The sequence below is a fragment of the Arvicanthis niloticus genome, chromosome X (assembly GCF_011762505.2).
Source record: "Arvicanthis niloticus isolate mArvNil1 chromosome X, mArvNil1.pat.X, whole genome shotgun sequence".
In the NCBI taxonomy this organism is placed as follows: domain Eukaryota; kingdom Metazoa; phylum Chordata; class Mammalia; order Rodentia; family Muridae; genus Arvicanthis; species Arvicanthis niloticus.
The window spans coordinates 109,266,712-109,286,906 of record NC_047679.1 but is presented as its reverse complement, the minus strand read 5'-3'; the positions used below and the strand labels follow the sequence as shown (position 1 = coordinate 109,286,906).

The 20,195-nt window shown below is 44.8% G+C and overlaps 1 protein-coding gene across 2 annotated transcripts in view; it reads right to left on the bottom strand.

Moving 5' to 3' along the window:
- Positions 1-19,546, bottom strand: part of Arhgap36 (Rho GTPase activating protein 36) — a 28,926-nt gene extending 9,380 nt beyond the window's left edge. The window contains exon 1 of one of the 2 annotated variants that reach the window (XM_076918309.1): positions 19,426-19,546. In XM_076918309.1, the coding sequence (XP_076774424.1) occupies positions 19,426-19,483 (58 nt within the window). In that variant the 5' untranslated portion in view covers positions 19,484-19,546. Of the gene's footprint in view, positions 1-5,421; positions 5,542-19,425 lie in introns of those variants that run through there. The other variant, XM_076918310.1, reaches the window with a different exon arrangement.
- Positions 19,547-20,195: the final 649 nt, after the last annotated feature.

Here is a 20,195-nt window from a genome sequence, read left to right as displayed (position 1 = left end):
CCAGTCTGGTTTTGGCTTAAAATTTCTAACAAACATTACAGTCCCCCTCCCCTTATCCCAATTCAAACATCTTTGTACCTGACTTGGAGTTTCAGCTATCTCTTCTTGTAGCTTACCAAAGCTGTTCACCCAGAGAGCAGAGCTGCTTCTCTCCCCCAAAACACAGGATGGAAATAAATCCCTCCCCTCCTCAAAAAAAAAAGGTAAGAACAAACAGTGAAACCTCAAATCATCATCAGCCCAAAAAGGAGAGGGAGAGGGAGAGAGAGGGGAAGGGAGAGAGAGAGAGAGAGAGGAGCTTTTGAGAGATGAGTCAGCCTAGATGCTTACAATTCCGAGGGAAATCAAAGGCCTTACAATAAACCGTTTGTCATTGCCTCCCTGCTTGAACATACAGGGCTGAACTTAACAACAGTCATAGGCTGCAGTACTGCCAACAAAATTGACTCCATCTTGCATACCTTCAAGGCTCTCACCAGTAGGCCCCAAGACTAAGCAGAGCTAGGAAGGTTAGAATGCCCAAGGAACAGCAAATAAGGAGTACAAGGAAATAAACAGGATTCAACAGCAAGAAGCAGGAATAAAACAAATTCTTTAGATTTAACCAACCTATTTGTCCTCAGGCCTGATTTTCCAAGCTGGACACAAAAGAAGGCTCACCGCAGGGAACAAAATGCCAAGAGACCTCTCTTGCTTCAGTGTAGTACCCTCCCCCCTTCAGCATGCTATAGCACTAGCTTGAAATGACTATGTGATCAAAAAGATACCCAAGAAGGAAGGTGAAAGCAAACCAGCTGAATTTTGGTCTAGAATACAAGGTATTTGCAAAGGTAATTTCTTTACACAAACACATGCAGTGGGCAAAAAAGTTAGAAGCAAAGCCAAGCTTTCTTATTTCTTAGCTATATAAGCATAGGAGAACCAGTTGATTCTGAGTCTTGGTGACCCAGTCTGTAAAATGAGAAAATGACGTAGTTTTCATCTCCACAGTTACATGGTAAATGACTACTGTGTGAGCAATAAGTAGCACTGCCTTTTTTAAAAAAAAAATAAACATGTAATATCAAAGATTCTTTTCAGAAGGCCAAACCCATTTGAAACTATCAGGCTGCAAAAGCGATTACATAAAATAGGGATTGGTTTCAATGCATTGGTTAATCTGCTATGTTCAATCTCTACTAAGTTTGAATTAAATTAGCACAGATGAAGATATCTGGGGAACTATTAGGAAAAGCTGTCTTTGTCACTCTTCAATTTCAAGCATTTTTAATCATCTTACAAGAGTCAGAAAAACTAACTGCATAATTAAATATTTCAAATGCTGTTATTCATTCAGATTTGTATAATGCAGATATATCCACAAATGTATTTCTCTTTCAAACCATCCAGTTTTCCATGTTACCAGCAAAAGAACATATAATATTTTTTTAGATCAACAAAGGAGCCCAGAAATGAGTAGACCACAATCAGGAGAATCTGAACAAAGGGCAGTATTGAGCAGTGCAGAGGGGATGAGCACTCTTGGGTGGCATCAAGTCTATTCTCCATGTCCTCCTGAAATGCATGGCACAGATGGGGAAACAAATTAACTTTAGAAAGGTCAACCACTTGAACATGGAGAGGACAGAAATGTTCTGAGCTAACCATAAATCCCCAGCCTTCACAATGTGAAGACCTAATTTACTCCATTGCTCCCATTAAATAGTTAGGATTGGTCTAACTCTCACCAGTAAACATGGATGAAAAAAAAAACACAGGGACCATGCTGATGCTGTGGTTGGAATCTCTATTAATTAGGCACCTTGTGGCATCATTAGAATTTTACTCCAAGCCACTGAAAGCTCCTTGGTGTTTAAGAAATTGATAGTGTGAGGGGCTGGGTGCCCAGAAGGTATCACATCTACATCATTCAAATGTATACAGGCAGTGACGATGCGTAAAGACATCCCCATTAATACATCACAAACCTGCAAAAGAGATACAAGGCTCTAGCTGAACACATCTGGGCACCAATTTGGTCTGCTGACACATTACCTCATTCATCTGGAGCATTAATGAGTTAGCCTTTAAGTTGTTATCCCATAACCTCCATTTCAGCAAAGACTGCAGATGCAGTGAGCAAAATGACTGTGCAGTGGTGATGCCCCAAGATAATTAAATCTGGGGACAGCATTCTTCAGTCCCTGCAGTCAGCCCATCATGCCACGACAGGGGCTCATAAACCAGAGATAGTACTATTAAAATATCTCAAGAAATGCCCTGGGTCTAAAATTCTCTTCCAAGAACATTGTACTATGAGGATCAGAGTTAAACTTAACTATCACCTTGTCCAAAACCTCTTCTGTATTTCAGGAAACTGAGACTCAGAGAGAAACAGGGATTTTTTTTTCAAGGCAACACAGCAACGTAATAAGAGACTGGACATGAATCAATTTCTCAGTATCAGGGCATTTTCTACTATGGCATCTATGAATTCTCTCAATAGCTGCAAGATTTTTGCATTGCTAGATAATGAACTCAGAAGAATGCATACATAATAAAGTCTAATTCCATAAATCCAGAAGAAATCATATAGAAGGCAGGAAGCCACTAGAATTAACAGCATCTTTGTACAATTGTCATTCCATAGAATGTAGTATGCCCTTTTTAAATTTTATGGACTAAAGAAAAAAAACCCAGCCCAAGGTGGTGAAAGGCAATCTTTATGCTATAAACATCCCAAAGGATGGTATAAACAAGGCAATACAATAACAAATAGAAGATGTAGCTTTTCTTGCTGTTGTCTGCAGTATGTACCAGGGTACATAACAGTGCTGCCATCACAAGCTGCATCACTGTTTCTACATTTTAGTTGCTATTTCTATTAAAATTGTGGCAAAGGAGAGAAAAATAAGATGTTCTATCAATGGGTTGTAAAAAACAATGCTTAATTTGCCTTGTGCGTCTCATTTTCTCATATTCTTTCTTATATGTCCTTTACGTCTAGGCCCTGGCACACAGTAGGTGTTCAATAAGTGGGTTTTTTTGGGGGGGGGCAAATCATAGGATTATAAACTCTAAGGGTTTGTGAAAACATAAAGCTCATACAATTAAAACAACTATTCATGATTCATGAACAAATGAATCATGCCACTTTCTTACAACAACCCCTGGAAAGGAGGTGGGTTGGGATTATCTTCTTTTTACAGACAACAACAAACTAGACCTCTGGGGAACTTGTGGCTTAACTCAAGTTATATAAAAGTATCTGAGAAGTGGGAATAAAGGTTCTCTGTGTCTGTCTCCTCTCTGTCTTTATTTCTCCCTCACTACCTCTCTGCCTCTCTGTCTCGTGTCTCTCTCTCTCTCTCTCTCTCTCTCTCTCTCTCTCTCTCTCTGTGTGTGTGTGTGTGTGTGTGTGTGTGTGTGTGTGTGTGTGTGTGTTTCACACTGGAAATCTGGATTCAAATTGAAGCCTTACATGTTCAAGCACCATGTATGACTTAATAAAGTACCTCACTTCTGTGAGTCTCAAGAGAAAAACCCTTTAAGTCAACTGTGCAAGAACTGCTAGGCTGAAGTACTTTTATCTGAGTACCAATGGGAAATCTCTCCTTGTTGATGAATGCCCCTGGCCCACCTTTAAAGTGAAAATGAATACTCACCTACTGCCAGCAGGAAGCTCACTTTCAAAGGGGAAAGAAGAGCTATATCTCCACTGGGTCTTCTTGATGACAGATGCAGTATAGGGGGAGATGAGGTTAGCTTGTGAAATATAGGGAAAACTAACTGGGCCACAGAAGGAATTGAGTACCCACTATGGCTGGCTCAGAACCATGCATAAGCCAGGGCTGCTAGAGAGAGAGGGAGGGCTAGCTGAATGGAAGGCCTCAACTCCTGCCCTTGGGATCTTATAGCCTAGTTGAAGGTCACATGAATGACACAGGACTGAAAGACAGGGATCATCATCTTTTTATGTTTCCCTGTCCTAATTTAAATCCATGTTCTCTCTTTTGTTCCTATAAATAATACTATTAAGAATTGACTATGTCTCCAGGCCTACTCACACTGGACAGACCCTTCCTCAATTGTAGGCTGTCAGTACACACTGAGGACATCCTTCCTGACATCCATTCTGCCTCTCTCTCTTCCTCCTCCCTATCTGTTGCATTACAAGCAGCCATCTACACACTCACATCCACACTCTCTTCCACAGATTTGTACAAATGCTTGTTTCCACTGTGTTGACTGTGATAGAGAGAAACAAGAATGAATTAAATGGTGCACCATCAACCATTTGCATTTCCAGGTCATATCTGTGGCTTCTACACAGTGTACATGAAAAATAAAACAGTGATAGAGCAATCCCCCCAGAACATGTGAGCAGAGGTCATGTCAAGAAAACCCACAGAGTAAAGAAATCCTTATAGCCCCCTTTGGTTATATCTTCTTCAACAAGCATACAATTTTATGCCAGTTTTCTTCTTCAAAATTCCACCTGAAGGACTCTCATAGGGAATTGGGTCTGTGGGAGATATTTTTCCCTATAGTTTTCATGAATAGGAATGACATTTTACAACTACCACCAAATAACCATATTTCTCAAATACCAATAACAAGCTATGCATCCTCTCAAAAGTAGACTGACTCCTCTCTTCAAGAAGACCTTAGACCAAGAGTCAGAAGGCCTGCTTAGTGACTACACAGCTGGATGGCCTTGGCAAGTCAGTGGGCACCTCCAAACCCAAAACACAACTGGCATAATAATTTATCACTATATTGTTTCTCTTAACAGCTTTGTAGAGAGATGGAGCACTCTGACTGCAGAATCCTTGATTATTCTAAGGAAAGAATTAATGAACTCCAGGTCACAATGCTGATAGCATACCTGCTACTCAAAAGAGAGCCCCCCTCCTCCAGTTGTCAGCAGATCCAAGGGGCCCAGAATGTGGAAAGTGAGGGTACCAAGTTGTTTTCTCTCCTTGTCTTAAGCTGGGGCCCAGCTGCAGGCTCTTGACCCCAGGGAAGGGGGTTTTAGCACAAACTCTATACCCTTGAATCAAGGGGTTACTCTCAGCTGGAGGCGGCCACTGCGCAAGAGAGCAAGGCCTTCAGACTGAGTTGGGCTTCACAGTGCTTGTCCCGCCCCTATGTAGCTCCTGGGAGCGCTTAATCTGCAAAGTTAAACTAATACCCCGCAGCGCCAAAAAAACTACTCTCCGCTGCTGCCGGCCCCCCAGAGAGAACTGAAAAACAAACCTTTCTTTCCTACGAATTTTCCCTTGGTGCCCTTGCCCGAAAACCCTGGCAACAAGTTTAACACTGTCTGCTCTCCTTTCCCTCCCACACGTCGGACCCTCCGGTGTGAGGACCCTTGCCCCCCTCTCTCGCCACCCCACAGAGGGTCCCACTCGGGCCCCTGATGTCCAGCCCCTGTTCTACCTCTTAGCGACTCTCCTGGTCCGGCCAAGGAATAAGAGGCGTGGAGACCTGCTAGTCAGCCTGGCAGTGCGCCGCTGCTAGTCCTGAGAGGAGCTGCAGGCGCTGTGAGCGCTCGCCTCTGCCACTCAGATTCCCCCACCCTGTGTACAGCTTTCCGCGGTGGGGTAGGGGCTGATTCATAGCAATTTTCTACACAGCAGCCAGCTCCGTGCCTCGGGCATACCTGTTTGCTGAATTCTCTGGGCTACTCCCACTGTTTTTATACGTACCCCACAATCTTCTCTCCTCTTATTCAAAACAATTTCATCTTTAAGATTCAGCTCTGAGTCCCCTTTTCCTGAGCATTCCAAATGCCCTCCCTCTCCTGTCCATGCTCTACAGTCTCATATTACAGATGAGGGAAAAGCAGAAGTGGGGTTCAGAGGGTTCAGAAATGTACCCCCAAACACTAAGTTTATTAGTTACAGGGCCAAGGTGAGGGTCCACACCTCTTAGGTCCATGTTTGGCACCCAATTCAATATAACACATTTATTCTCTTCTGAGCTGGTTCTTATGACCAGGAAGCATCCTTGTGGACCCTTTGCATGTAAGGGCTGCCCAGAGACCACCACTCGCCACATTCATCTCACTTTTTCAGCTCCGTGATTCCCACTTTTGTCCCAGGTCTCTGCTCTAAAAAGGTCAGTTTGTTCAAAGTTCAGTGAACTAGAGAAGCAAACAGTAACAAGCTTCAGAAAGTCATCTCCCCACCTGGATGGCAATGGTTTCAATAATCTTCCCCCACCCCATTACTATTATCTTTTTCCTTTCTTGATATTTTTACATGTCTAGACACCTGGAGAAGCCACATGACCATGCATCTAAAACTTCTTCCAAGACTGCTCTCTTCTAATCTGTAGCCCACCAAATCATCTCTACAAATCATGAATTACATCAGGCAACAACTTATTCTTGACAAATAAGGTGTATCCAATATTCTCCTGTGATGCACCAAAAGCAGTGTGGTGCTATGATACAAGCTATCAAATGAGAGGCACTTCCAGTAGGCAATGGCTTCTCCTTGCACCTGACTTTCTTACTCCCTTGGGTGAAGTCAATGGAGAACAAGAGACTGTGGTTGTTAAAAGGTTAAAATAAATTGGAGAAAGTGAGAGTCCAGAATGTTAAAGTCTATGTATAAGGCAAGCAAGAAAGAAGAAGGGAGAAGCAGAACCCAGGCCAAGGAGAGAAGGTTGAGAAAGGGGAAAAAAAAGTTAGAGAGCAGCTGCTTGTTCTGCTTGTTCTGGGCAAACATGGCTACAGAGAACGTCCAAGATTTGCCCTTACTCCCCCAAAGGCTAAGTAAGAATGTGACTCTAAAAAAACGCAGCTTAGAAGAGAGACCCAGAAGCTTAGTAGCAAATTTATCTCTTCTGAAGTGGGGCAGAAAGGAGGGGGATGAGAGGGGATATGGGATACAGTAGATCAATAGAAACACACACACACACACACACACAGAGAGAGAGAGAGAGAGAGAGAGAGAGAGAGAGAGAGAGAGAGAGAGAGAGAGAAATGTTTCTGTCATTGGCTGCATATGTGTGCTATTTGGGGAACAAGTACCACCATCACTACCACCAGGATGATCTTGAGCTCCCCCCCCCCAAAAAAATAAATAAACCTTACCCCACTCAGAAGTATAATTGGAACGTTCAGGATGAGTTTGCTTTCCATTGAAGGGGAAGCTGTCTTTCTCTCTTGTTGGAAATGGGCTGAGTGCTTCCCCTTTATAAGTTCTAGAGCATCAGACCAGGAGATGGAGAAAAGGAGGGAGGGAGCACTTGAGGCTGGTCCAATTGTCCCTGGCATATTCATCCTCATTCCCATTCTCTCTCTCCCTGTCACCCTCTCTAGAGTTTTCTGCAGCCCCTCCTTCTGACTCTGGCAGCTTTGTTCCTCTTCCTCACTGCAGCATAATGCAGACAATTTCCCCTCTTCCTTGTGATAAGGTGCTGATATTGGGCCACCTCTTTCTATTAGTGCTTGCTTTGGGTGGTACTGGGGACTGGACTCAGGGTCTTAGGCAAGCTAGGTCTTCATATCACTTCTGAGTTACACCCCCAGTTATGGTGCTTGACTTTTAAGGTGGAAGCTTAGGCTGGCATGACAGAAAAAAATCTAATATTTGGTGTGAACGGTATGTTATCAAAGATGGAAAAAAAATCCACCTATGTACCCAGTGACATATTAGTGTTGAAAGACAGCAGGGAGGCATGATTTGAACCTGAATTCACAGGAAGCCAATTTGGGTGGAAGATTGGCAAGTGGCTGGCTTAAATTGCAATGGTTGCCATGGTAACATAAATACACCAAGATAATTTGAGATATTAAGTAAGTCCAGCAGTGAATGTTACTTGGCCTCAGTTTTCTCAACTGCAAAATAGGAGCATAAATGTTTGCCCTCACAGTACTTTGTAGAAAAGTGAGCAGATGACTTCCAAACACTGAACACTTACCTTAGTACTGAAGCACCAGAGGAAAAAGGACTTGCCCCAAATCACCAGAGCAACAGTAGAATCAGATGTGAACCCAGCTCTTTCTCACACACACCTGACTCTAGGGGGAGTGCTTTCTATTCAGCTTTCTGCTCTGAGAAGAACTCCAGGACTATCCTTGGGGACTTGGTGGAGGCAGAAGCAGGGAGGCCTGATTAGGAGTTGACTCTGTGTATAGAAATGTAGTCACTCTAGCACTTAGGCTCAGCCTCAGGGGACTGAGGCTCAGGCTCCCGTCTGATCCTCCTTCTCATCACCATTCAGGTAATCTCTCTGTGGTATCTTGGACTGATTCATCACCACTTCAGCACCACCTCTGCTGCCCAACTCCTAGGAGGTGACTCACCCTCTGGCTGGCTAAGGCCTCTGCCCTCCAGGAAAGAGGCTTTCTCCTTAATTAATTGCAGAAGCCTCGGCTGCATTGAAAAACAAAACAAAAATACTTGTTCAATCGGACTTTGAGATTGAAAATGTGAGGAGTCAAATAGCCCGTTGCCCAAAGCCACCACCGTCTATGTCTATCCCCACAGTACCTGTAGTGCCACTATTCAAGTTCCCTTTTTGTGCTCTTTATATTATCTTTTGAACCACCAACTCTCTGTATTGCCAAGGGATTTCACCCAGGACACCTCTCGTCTTCGTTACATTTAGGCTGTGTATCTAGCACTATATGTTAGGCACTGGTGGAATATAAAGTAATGAGAGACATCTCTATCACCCAGTGAGTGTTCACTAAAAATTTATAAAGATCACTGTAGCACTTTGTAAAGGGGGAAAACCGTCAGCAAAGTAGGAAGCTCCTATAGTGGGTAGACTTGTCAGGGGCTGGAGCTGTAACCAGGAGTTCCTCATGGTTAGGGACTAACATCAAGAAGACATCCATGAAGGCATTTCCCCTCAGCACAGAACATTGCTTGAGAAATTGAAAGTTAGCTGAACTCCTTGCCACCCTCTGACTTCCTGGCTTAGGGGCACCAGCTAGTGGCCAAGTCTGTCAAAACTGCCCAGATTCCTGTTCCACAAGCCCATACATCCTTATATTTTTAAATAAGGCTCCCGGAAGGAATGAGCTGTCTTTTATGTCAATTCCCCAACTACCCTGCCACTTGCCAAGGTAGTCTTCTACAAAGTGGCAGCATGGAAATCCGAACCCCTGACCACTTGGAAACCCACAGGCTTTGCACAGAACTTTATGCGGCTTGGCTCTGAGTAGTGAGAAGGAAAGACCGTTTGGTTTGTCTCTTCCTCTATTTCCCTCTCCCGTGGTCCATCTCCACAGAGAACACGAACAAAAGACAGGAACCTAAATAATCATGTCTGTGAAGAAACCTTGGAGTTTCCCCGGGGAGGCTAAGGTGCAAGAAATGTAAATCACCTTCAGCCACTCTGCCGCCCCCTGCCGCCGGTGGCTCCAGGTCCAAGGTTGCTGTGTGTGCATGAAGCGCAGGTCTAAGTGCTAAGGGGGGTTGGGGTGGGGAGAGCTCTCTGGTTGCCTGAGAACAGACACAGGTTCGTTTGGGCTGCAAATAGCCCTGTTATATTTGCCCCCCCCCCCTTTAGGGGGGCAGCGTCCTACTGTGTGTCCAGCAGGGAGTCAGTGATTTCTAATTGCTGCTGCCTTTTATGTTGTAAATCTGTTGCTATGCAAAAATAATGAGCTCTCCATTAAGAGAAGTCTTCGAGCTATAAGCTAGGGTTTCCGCAAAAAGCTTCCATGCAAATCTCAACTCTTTACTTTTTGAAACCAATAAAGCCCCACACTCCTCAGAGATCCACTCTCAGGTTTAAAAAAAAAGAAGCAGCACACCCTGGGGGGAGGGGCAGAGGTCAAACAGATGGGACAGGGGGAGGGTACTGGGAGGAGGAGCCTCGAGCGGGGTCGACCACAATCTGAGTCAGGGTCCTCGCTGAGTGCTCGGCGCCTGCTGGCGAAATCCCCGGACTTTCCTGTTTTCCTGGGTTCCGACTGGACCATACCTGGACCCAACTCACTGTTTTGACCCGGGACAGAGGGGCAACACCCTCAGGTCAAAGGGAAAAGAGCCTCTGTGCCCGCTCCGCCTTGCACGCCCATCCTCCCTCCTTTCTTCCCCGCCTCCACTCCTCGCCCCCTTCTCTTCCGCCCAGAGAGAAGGAGGGGGCGAGCTGTATGTGTATGTATGTATGCATGTACGCGTGTGTGCGCGCGCGGGTAAGGCACGTCTGTGTATGTGTTCGTGTGTGGCCGTATGTGTGCGATGGGGGGGTGAGGTGCATGATTTAACCCAAGTATTTGGTGGGGTGTCTTTGCTCTGTGACATGAGGAGGCATGTGTTTCTGCTGTTAGTGTGTGCATGCTTGTAAGATGTATGATTCTGCCTGACTGTAGAGTACCTATGAGGGTGCGGTCTGGATGTAGGTATGTTCGATGTGTAATTCTGCCGGGTCTGTGGATCTGCTGTAGTGAATGTATGTAAGTTAACAGTGTGTGTGCCTGCTGAATCTTGTGTGCATATGTATATTTTGTGTGTGCTTACACTTAGATGTGTATCAATGTGGTTTTACAGGTAGTGTTTATTGTGATGTGTAGTGTGTGCATTTGTGAGCAAGGCACCTCTATAAGAGTACTAAAATGTTTGTGTGCAAAGGTTTGTGCAGGTGAGGGTTTGATGTGTATTTTAATTGTATGTTCAAGTGTGTGGTTTGGACATGTGTGTCCAGTTTATAAGCTTGCACAGAGAAATGAATACGGTGTGTCTTGGAGGGAGATTATGGGAGTGTATGGTTGCAGTGTGTAAAATCACAAGAGTATTTAAAAGAACCCAGGCTATCTTTTGCATAGTGTTCTCTCTCTCTCTCTCTCTCTCTCTCTCTCTCTCTCTCTCTCTCTCTCTCTCTCTCTCTCTGTCTCTGTGTGTGTGTGTGTGTGTGTGTGTGTGTGTGTGTGTGTGTGTGTGTCTCCCTCCCTCCCTCTCTCTCTGTGGTGTGTGTGTTTGTGTGTTTGTATGTTTGTGTGTGTGTGTGTTTGTATGTTTGTGTGTGTGTGTGTGTGTGTGTGTGTGTGTGTGTGTGTGTAGATTGCACCAAGATTGGGACAAGGAAGGAGGTATGGGCTGGCGACCCCAGCAGGGGCGCCCGCGGGCTTGATCTCCTCGGTGGAGGTCTGCTCTTCCAACGCCATGCCTGCCAGGTCGGATGAGGCAGGGTGTGAACTTACCTGCTGCTTAGAGAACGAAGAGGAAGGCTTCGCAGGAGCTTTGACCAGGTAGGGTGCCTATTGCGCGGTACAGGGGCTAGTGGGAGTAATCTGGAAAAATTGTTGATCACTGACCCATGTCACCACCACCCCACCAGGAGGTCCCAGTTTGTCTCCAGCTGAGCACAACTATTTGTTCAAGGCCTGGCTCTTTCACACCTCTATGACTTTGTGTGGGCAGATGCAGTTGCCTGGAAGCCCTTTCCCCCCTGGGCCTAATAACAAACTCCTACTTAATTTTTTTTAAAGACTTAATGAAAGAATCACAAAACTTTCTCTGCTTTTTTTTTTTTTCTACCCATCCCTCCTAGCTGAGGGCTCCCTTCTCTGAATTATCACAATTATACTCTTCATACTTCTCAGGACATGATCATACCTAACTGCAGTTATTGGCCCCTCCTTTCAAATGTCAGGGCTGCTACAGAGACTGCCTGGTACATAGGAAGACGGATAATAATCATCCTAATACTGTTTTTCATTTGTTAAGCACTTCCTGTGTACCAGGCATAGTGCTAAGTCCCATTATATGTATTGTTTCCTTCAGTCCTCACAAGGAGACTGTGAGGAAGATAGCGGTGTGAGTATCACCATTGTACACTTCACAAACCAGGCTCAGAGTAGTTAAGTCATTTCCCCACTAGCATGCAGGTCCTAGGAGGCAGAGCTAGTATTTGAACTCAGGTCTGCAACGCTCCCTAAAATCATTCTCCTGTAGCAGGCAGCTTTGATAAAGTTCTCTGCTTTCCTGGTAGACAGTGAAGTCTTTATCAAACAGTATCGTTTCCCAGGGCTTCCTTCTTCTGAGTTTCCTGACAGTACCAAGAGTACTCAGCATAATTACTTTGGCTCTCAGCCGGCTGAAGCCTTCTCCTTCTAACTGCACCTCACCACCTCCAGTTCCGGGAGCTCTCCTTAGGCTAGTGCTGAAAGAAAACCAAGAATGAGCATTTTTTTTTTTTCTGGTCATAGCATTGCAGAATTGAAAATTGGGGGGAATAGAGCCAAGGGATAAGGAAGGAGGATGGGACTGTTTTATAGCTCCCCCAGCCTTGCTCGTGTAGCACCCCCAACAGAAGCTGCTCTGCAGTGAATTTCAAGTAAACCAGTCCTCTCCGTATCAAACTACATATTAAAAAAACAAGTAGACCCCCCTGAAATAATTACTGAATGGACCCTATTTTGTGTTATTCATGCTGGGGGGGGGCACTGTGCTTGCCTAACGAGGCTCCTGCTGTTCTAATGCCTTCCAAGCGACTTCATCTGCGAAATTCTAATTAAAACAATACATTGCATTTGGGAGAACACATTTATGGGGGGTGTGGTGTCAGCCTAGTCAGAGCCAAAGGATGGCTGGAAGCTTTGGCTCCCAGCTGAGCCCCCAGGGAACCATCCTGGATGGCTGCAAAGGGGTCAGGGAGTGGAGAGAGAGGGACAATTCAATGGTGGTGAGTCACTTTGCCACTTTTCCGGGGGGTGGGGTGGGGTGGGGGTGGAGAGCGAGAAGCACGATTTAAATTGCCACTGTTATTATTGTGCCCTTTCAGCTGGCACAAATGAGCCTAGTGTGTGGATGACAGGCAGTAGGAACATCCATAAAGCTGCCCCCCAGCTGGGCCTGGGTCAGCACCTCATCCTGGGTGGGGTGGGGCAGGAAAAGCATTGCTTAAAGTATTAGGTCCACAGAAAGGCTTCTTTAGGAGTAGAAAAGGACTAGGGATAGAAGGTCTGAGATTCACTGGACAGAAAACATCTGAAAGCTTTTATTTCACTATACTTAAATCTGTACAAGGGGCTGGGCAAAACTTCAGTATGTCTCAGTATCTGGTCTCAGGCACTCCAGCCTGCATGGGTCCCTCTGATTCCCCAACCCTACCCTTCTGAAGACACCAGCCTCTTTTCTGCTTCCTCACTGCCAACAGCTGCATCCTTCCCTTTCTAGAAGATTTTTCTTCCTGTGTCCCATTACACACACACACACACACACACACCACTGAATTACCTGTTTAAATCTAGGCAATCCATTTGCATCCACATGGATCTTTTGGCTCAACTTGCATGCCTGTGAGATGGGAACAAATTCCAAAGAAGCTAAGGGCTCCAGATTTGAGAGGTTTTTAAGATGTCATCTTGGGCCAGAGGATATTACCATACTTTGAGACACTCTCACCCAAGAGCCCTGTAAATGATGAGATACAATAGTGCTGCCAGGACTACTGCCACCATCATAAAAACACATACACACAGAGACACAGTCACACACACACACACCCTACACCGATTTCCTTATATTTTTAAACTGCTATCATAAGCTTGTTCTTCTTTGGAGTATGGGAAATATGTCCATATAGAATGAGGACTATATGAAGTATTACAAAGATGAAAGTCCCTTAATGTCTCCAGACTGCTGTTTATCCTAAAATATACAAATCTACAGGCTCAAGACAATAAAAAGTGAATTGTACTAAGGAAAGAAATCTTCATTTTCCCCTGAATTTTTTTTTTTTTTTTTTTTTTTGTGAGAGCTGAGAAAAATCACAGGCATTGGAGTAAGGCAGCTTTGAAGTTGTATTCTAGCTTGGTCACACTTGATGTGTGATCTTGTGGAAGGTAACTTCACTTCTCTAAGCCTCAGTTTCCCCACCTGTAAAATGACTGCCTTAGAATTGCTTAGATGAGAAAAAGAGATGAATCATAGAAAGCCCTAGCCAAATACCTGACACTCATAATAAGTGTTCAAGAAAAGGTTAGTTAATTCCCTTCTCCGTGTTTCCTTTTTTCCTATAGCATCTTAGGTTCAGGGTGTGGCACCCACTGACTAACTAGACATTTTTTTCTCATTACTAGTTTGTTTAACGCTCTTGGAAAAGCCCCTTCTTCTTTTAGAATGATGGTTTTTTTTTTTTTTTTTGATCAACCTAATGCAGCCCCAGAAGAATTGAACCTTAGTCCAATTCTCACTCTGCAGTTTCTCCTGGCAGTGTTAATAGGACCTGGGTTTGAGAGTGATACTCCACAAAGTCCGAAACCTTCTGTTACATGTTCAGACTTTTCCAACTCCAGCTGCAGCCCCAGCCCCAGTCTTGCCCCTAAGTAGGTGCTATCATGCTAAAAAAAATAGAATCTATTTCTTGACAAGATTGCCTTATGATTTGGTGGGGGATGAGTATTTTCTACTCATCTCTACCCTAGAAATCAACAAGAATTTCTAAGTTCTAACAAATTTCAAGGGTCAGAGGAAAATGGGACGTGTGTATGTGGGGGGCGGTGAATCATGGCTCTCTGTGGGATATGACAGAATAAAAACTAAGCCTCCATTCAGTAGTTAATTGTTTGTTCCCAATTAAAGAAAAACTAGCTCTCAGCATTGTCAAAGGTGGTGGAGCAAGACCCTGTTCTGTACCCCTTTCTCCCTGATGCTATTCCCTCCCTCTAAAGACCAAAGCAAGTTACTACAAGCTAAAGTTAGTTACACTAGAGCTGAAAGTAAGATTAAGGGATGGGAGTTCATAGAACTACATAGGCTTCCTTATTAAGCAAGGACCTAGTAGTTGCTGGGTACTGCATCCACATCTGAAGAAGCCAAGTGGTTTCTCAAGAGGTATATCTGAGGATCTGCCAAGGCTCTTCAAACGTCCCATCTATCATTTCCGTGCATGCATGTAAGCACAAATGATACCGTCAGAAGGAAGCAGAAATCATTTCCTAGTGACTCACAGCCCCAGCTCTGAGGACACAGGTGGTGTTTGCACTGCGCCTTCCCATTAAGGAATCTATAAGCAGGCACACCGTTCAAACCCCAGAATTTGGACCCTGGGCAAGGGGCATCACCAGTGATATCAGATTGATACCACTTTGGAAATAGCTGCTGTGTTGGGAGCTTTTCTAATTCTGATCCCTTTTGCTCTCACTCATATTTTTAAGTTAGGCCAAAAGGGATTGTAAATTTTTCTCAATCACTATGTAAAATTTAGCAAATTACAGAACTTTCTCTGGCTTTTTTTTTCTTTAAACTACAGAGAATAATACCTTAGAGGCTTGTTCTGAAGGTAAAAAGCAGTAGTTTTTGCAAAGTGCCTGGTTGTTGGTAAATATTTGGAGAAGAAAGAAGATATGTATTTTCTGATACCTGAAGCATAAAAAATCATATAATTTCGTGTACAACAATAATGATTATTTCTGTCATTAATAACCAAACAATGTAGCCACTTTAAGAGAAACGAAGTAACAGGCTTGTAACAACACCATAGGATCAGGCCCACAACTCCAACCAGCTGTGCTCCTTGTGAACATTTCACAATCACCAAGAAGATAATAATCAGCTGGTTTGATGTCATCATATTTAAACAAAAATATGAAAGAAAATATTTATTGAACTGTGTATAATAAAATTTAAGTTTAGTGTATAAATTAATAGCATATCATAGGTTTTTCATTATTCTTTCTATGGCCTTTTAAAATTTAAAGAATAATCTAAGGGGAAAATTGTATGCAAGTTTAAGAGAACAAAACCCGGAGTGCTATTTTGCTTCTTTTCTAGAATTTCCTGGCTTACCTGCTGTGAATTTTCTTCTGGTGTTTCCAAAATTCGCCTGTGATGGTTATGATCATGCTGTTTTCCGTGTTATTATGTATTCTTCACAGATCCCATTTTTATGGTTGTATCCTATCTATCAAGTAGATATGTCATAAAGGTTATTTAGCCACTGCACTATTGTTGGTCATTTAGGCTGTCTTAGTAGGTAAGTGTGAAAACGAAGGAATGATGTGGATTTCACAATTGCCATAATCACTCTCAGGGACCTGGCGCCCTGCTTTCCTGATGTTCAGTGTGCTCTCTGTCATTTGATATTTAAGCTTGATGAATGTCAGCTCTCCTGCTAGAGCCTGGGGTACATTTGCACATGGATTATTTCTGCCAGTTTTCAAGCCACAGATTCTGCATTTCATCCTCGTGGTAACTAGAGTGTGGTTGAACCTGGTAAGCTTAGCTCTAGCTAGCTTCACATGTGGGGCAAAGTCTTGAAGCAGAAAGAAGTCATTCACAAAGGAATTTTGGGATGTGGTGTCCTTAGTGAATTTCATATTTATCTGACCTGCCTGGCCAAGGGAGTGAGAGGTCTTTTTTTTTTTTTTTTTTTTTTTTTGGCAATTTTGCCCTTGCTCTGTAAGATGATTTTGATGTAGTCCATTCGGGCCTGGGCTCAGCAAATCGATTAGGTATTACCTCTAAGAGAAGATTAGATTTGTATGTGAAATGGACCCCAGGGTCCCTTCAGCTTCTGAGTTTTGGCTGCTATATAGAAGCCACAGTGCTTGAAGCCAAATCTTATGCCAAGAGGGAACTGGGATGGGAATTTCAAGTGGGTCAATGAATGGTGCTGGCTTTCTACCCCAGTCCCACCCCATGTCTCCCAGACCCTAGTGATATCCTTATCAAATACCTTCATATAATTCTCCATTGACACTTAAACATCAAAAGATTGCTCTGACAAAGGAACTACTTAGAATACCTCCCACATCCTGCTCAGTCTGTGGCCAGCTATCTCTAATACCTCTGATGCCTAAGGATTTTTAAAGGCATTTAGAAAGAGGAGCCAAGGGCAATTCTAATGCCATAAAATATCAATAGCTCTTCCACCCCCAAAGTTACTCTTTAGATTGCACAGTGTTTCCCAGTAGGAAAGCAATACAGTATATAGTCTTACCTGGTCAAAACTTGTGCCCTTGCCTTTATTTTATATTTAAAAGTGATGTTTTGTGACATGAGTGAGATCATACTTGTAAGGCTGAGTTCAAGAGCCCAGCATTTAGGTAAGCAATTTACATATATTAACTGTCACTGTGTGGGTAATAGACCTGGTGTAGGCAGTACTGTGTTATAGGAGTACTTGGTGGACAGGTCTCACCAGCTGGAAATGCAGACTTGGTGTTTGTTTTAAACACTGACTAAACAGAAAATGGGCACTGTGAAAAGAACTTGTGTTTACTTAATTTTAAGTAGCTTTCCCTGAGAATAATTGCAGTATGGATAATCTGTCAACTGTGTAGAATTTGCATGGATGTGTGGGTGGCACATGTGTGCATGATGTGAGGAGTATGGGGTTTTGTGAAAATTATGTCATCAATCTATAGTGCATTTATAGTTGTTTATGGCTTTGTGTAGAGTATGCATGGGTTCAGGATGTGTACGGATACACATATTTATGGCTATGGACATGTGGGCTTTGGGAGCAGTGTGGGCTTCCAGAAGAGAGTAAGTCAGCCATTCAGGGCTGTATTTACAGAGCACAGCTGAAAATGCTCTTTTGGTCTGGCCATTGGCATTTATAACTTGGAGCATGCTCAAAGAGGAGCAGCTACTGGTGGGCCCTGCCACGTGTTCAACCAGTGGGGAAACTGAGTGAGGAGAATGAGATAAGTGCCACACTAAGTGGTAGAGCCAGGAGGTGATGATGTTCCATTCCAGAGGGTCAGCACACAGATTACCCTTTGATTATGGTAGACCTTGCTGTTTTATGATGGGAGTGGGATTCCTTTTGGGAATCCCCATAAGGAGCAGCCTCCATAACCTTTATCTTTCATTGCAGTTACACAACAGCCTTTGAGGGTGTTTGAGACTTAAGTCCTCCTTATGCATAAGACTCCTTGATTTCTTCCCTCCCTCCTCCTCTTTCTATCTCCTTCTCCTTTTCCCTTCTTCCCTTATCTTTCTTTAGCCCAGGTTAGCCTCAAACTTACTACTTAGGCTAGGTGGACCTTGAACTCAACAATTCTTGTGCTTCAACATTCCCAGATCTGGCAACAAGCTAACACCACCACACAGACCTTTTCTCTCTCTCTCTCTCTCTCTCTCTCTCTCTCTCTCTCTCTCTCTCTCTATCTCTCTCTCTCTCTCTCTTTCTCTCTCTTTCTTTCTCTCTCTCTTTCACTAGGATTGCACACATTAAAGGCATAGAAAAGAAAAAAAATGAACCTTCAGTGGATGAAGATCATTTTAAAGTTCAGAGAGATTATGACCTGCCAGAGAGTGTACTTGAACTGGCTAAGCTGATCAGTCCCTTAGCAGGAAATGAGACTACTGGAATGGGTGTCAGCAGGGTGCTAGGATTGGCAAGAACTAAAATCAGGTCTCTGATGAATTAGGTTTCTGCGGCCCCTCCTCTTGGTGCCTCCCCTCCCTTGCCTGTGAGGGGGCAGAAGAAAGAAGAGACAACTCCAGGTTTGGTCTATGGCTGGTGACCAATGACGCATTCTCACCAATATAGATTTTGGAGTTGGAGACTATGGAAAAACAGGTGGCCATGGGGGCAGGTGGCAGCCTGAAGCGGGTGGGGCTTGTCAAAGGGAAGTGAAGGACAGTGTAGATTTGGGGGTGCATGTGGGAGGTGTCCCTAAGGAATCTCCAAAGTAATGCATTAGCCTCCTGAAACTTTAAAAAAGAAAAGTTTTTCAAATGTACTGTATAGAAGGTATTCCAGAAGGGTGAAATGGGATACACAAATTGACACAAAAGCTGTGAAGTTTAAATATTTATGCTGTCCATTACATCGGGGTAAGGAAACCAAGCACTGACATTAAGCACCCAAGGAAAGACCTGGAATAAAGACCCCAGGCCTTCACCACTGAGCAGTTTAGGGCAATGAGCAGTTACCAGAGCCTAAGCTGTCCCAGATTGCCTGCCAACTACATGGATGACCTTGGGCAGGCCTTTCCCTTGTCTGGTTTCAATATCATTATCTCTTAAATGGAGGGGTTAAATTATATGACTCAAGAGGCCAGGACTGCTATTCTTCAGCTAAGATTGGGACAAGGGGGACAGGCTTTATGGCAAAAGGAAACCCCACCTCCAAGTCAGGATCCCTGGGTTCTGGATGCCCTGCAAGAAAAGGTTCTCCTGGTGCCTTAGGGCGCTGGGTTGTGGGACGGCTTGCTGGCCAGGAGGCTCTGGCTGTCCCCACCTTAGGATAGAGCCAGCGACTCCTCCCCCGTGCTTGCCCCGCATTCTGCGGAGCCATTAGTACGATTGCTCTGAGTTCCCGGCAAAGCTGGTGATTTATGCGGGTCCTCGACGGGGCAGTCCCTTGAGCCAAGAACAATTAGCTAAAAGCCAGCGGGAGAGGAGGCAAGGGGGTGGGTGGGGGGAGCCAAGCCCTAGGGCACCCAGCCGGGGCTGTAGCCGCCCCCCGGCAGCCCCCAGCTGAGCACCCCAGCCCTGCGACAAGGTGGGCCCCACTCACCACGGCGGGGGCGGGGCTCAAAGGCCGATGCGAAAAGGCAGTCCAGCATCCACGCCATAACCGGTGCTGAGTGCCCGGCAGCCTCGCAGCTAACCTCCTCCGTGCAGTCGCCCCGCAAGGACTGCTCTAAGTAGCCCCTGGTGACCACGCCCTGGGCCGCACCCTGCACCCAGCTCTGAGAATCTTGGTCACCGGACACCTCAAGCTTGTCAGAAAGGGGGCAGGGCCTCATGAGAGGCCCCCTCCCGCCCTCCGGAGGGGAGGGCCTCTGGCCCTGCAGCCCCTTCCCCCACCCAAAGGGAGTCCAAGACTCAGCTCTTGTCTAGAGAAGCTCTGACTTTGAGGACAGTACCCTGCCCCTACCCTCTGGGAACTCACATTTGAGGGGTGGCATCTTAGCCCTGGTGAACCCCAAATCTGAGGAGGGCCTTCTGTCCTCGACCCCCGGTTGCCCTTGGTAGAGCATTTAAAACTCAGGCCTGTTTCCAGAAGTTCCTCCGTTTGAGGACAACATAGTGCACCTGTCCCAGAGAACCTCAGATCTATATCTCAGCTCCTAGAAACCTCCATGTTTTAGTGGAGGTTATCTCAGCTGTCAGGGAGCCCAGTCTCAGCAGAAATTAGTCCTGGTGTTCCAAACCCCTGAATCGAAATGGAGTCTAAATCCTTAGGAACATTTCCCTCTCCTGACCAACACTCCCCTCGCCCATTTTTAGAAGACACCTCAGCAAATTTAGCACCAAATCCGATATAGTTTTAAAGCTCTGGTT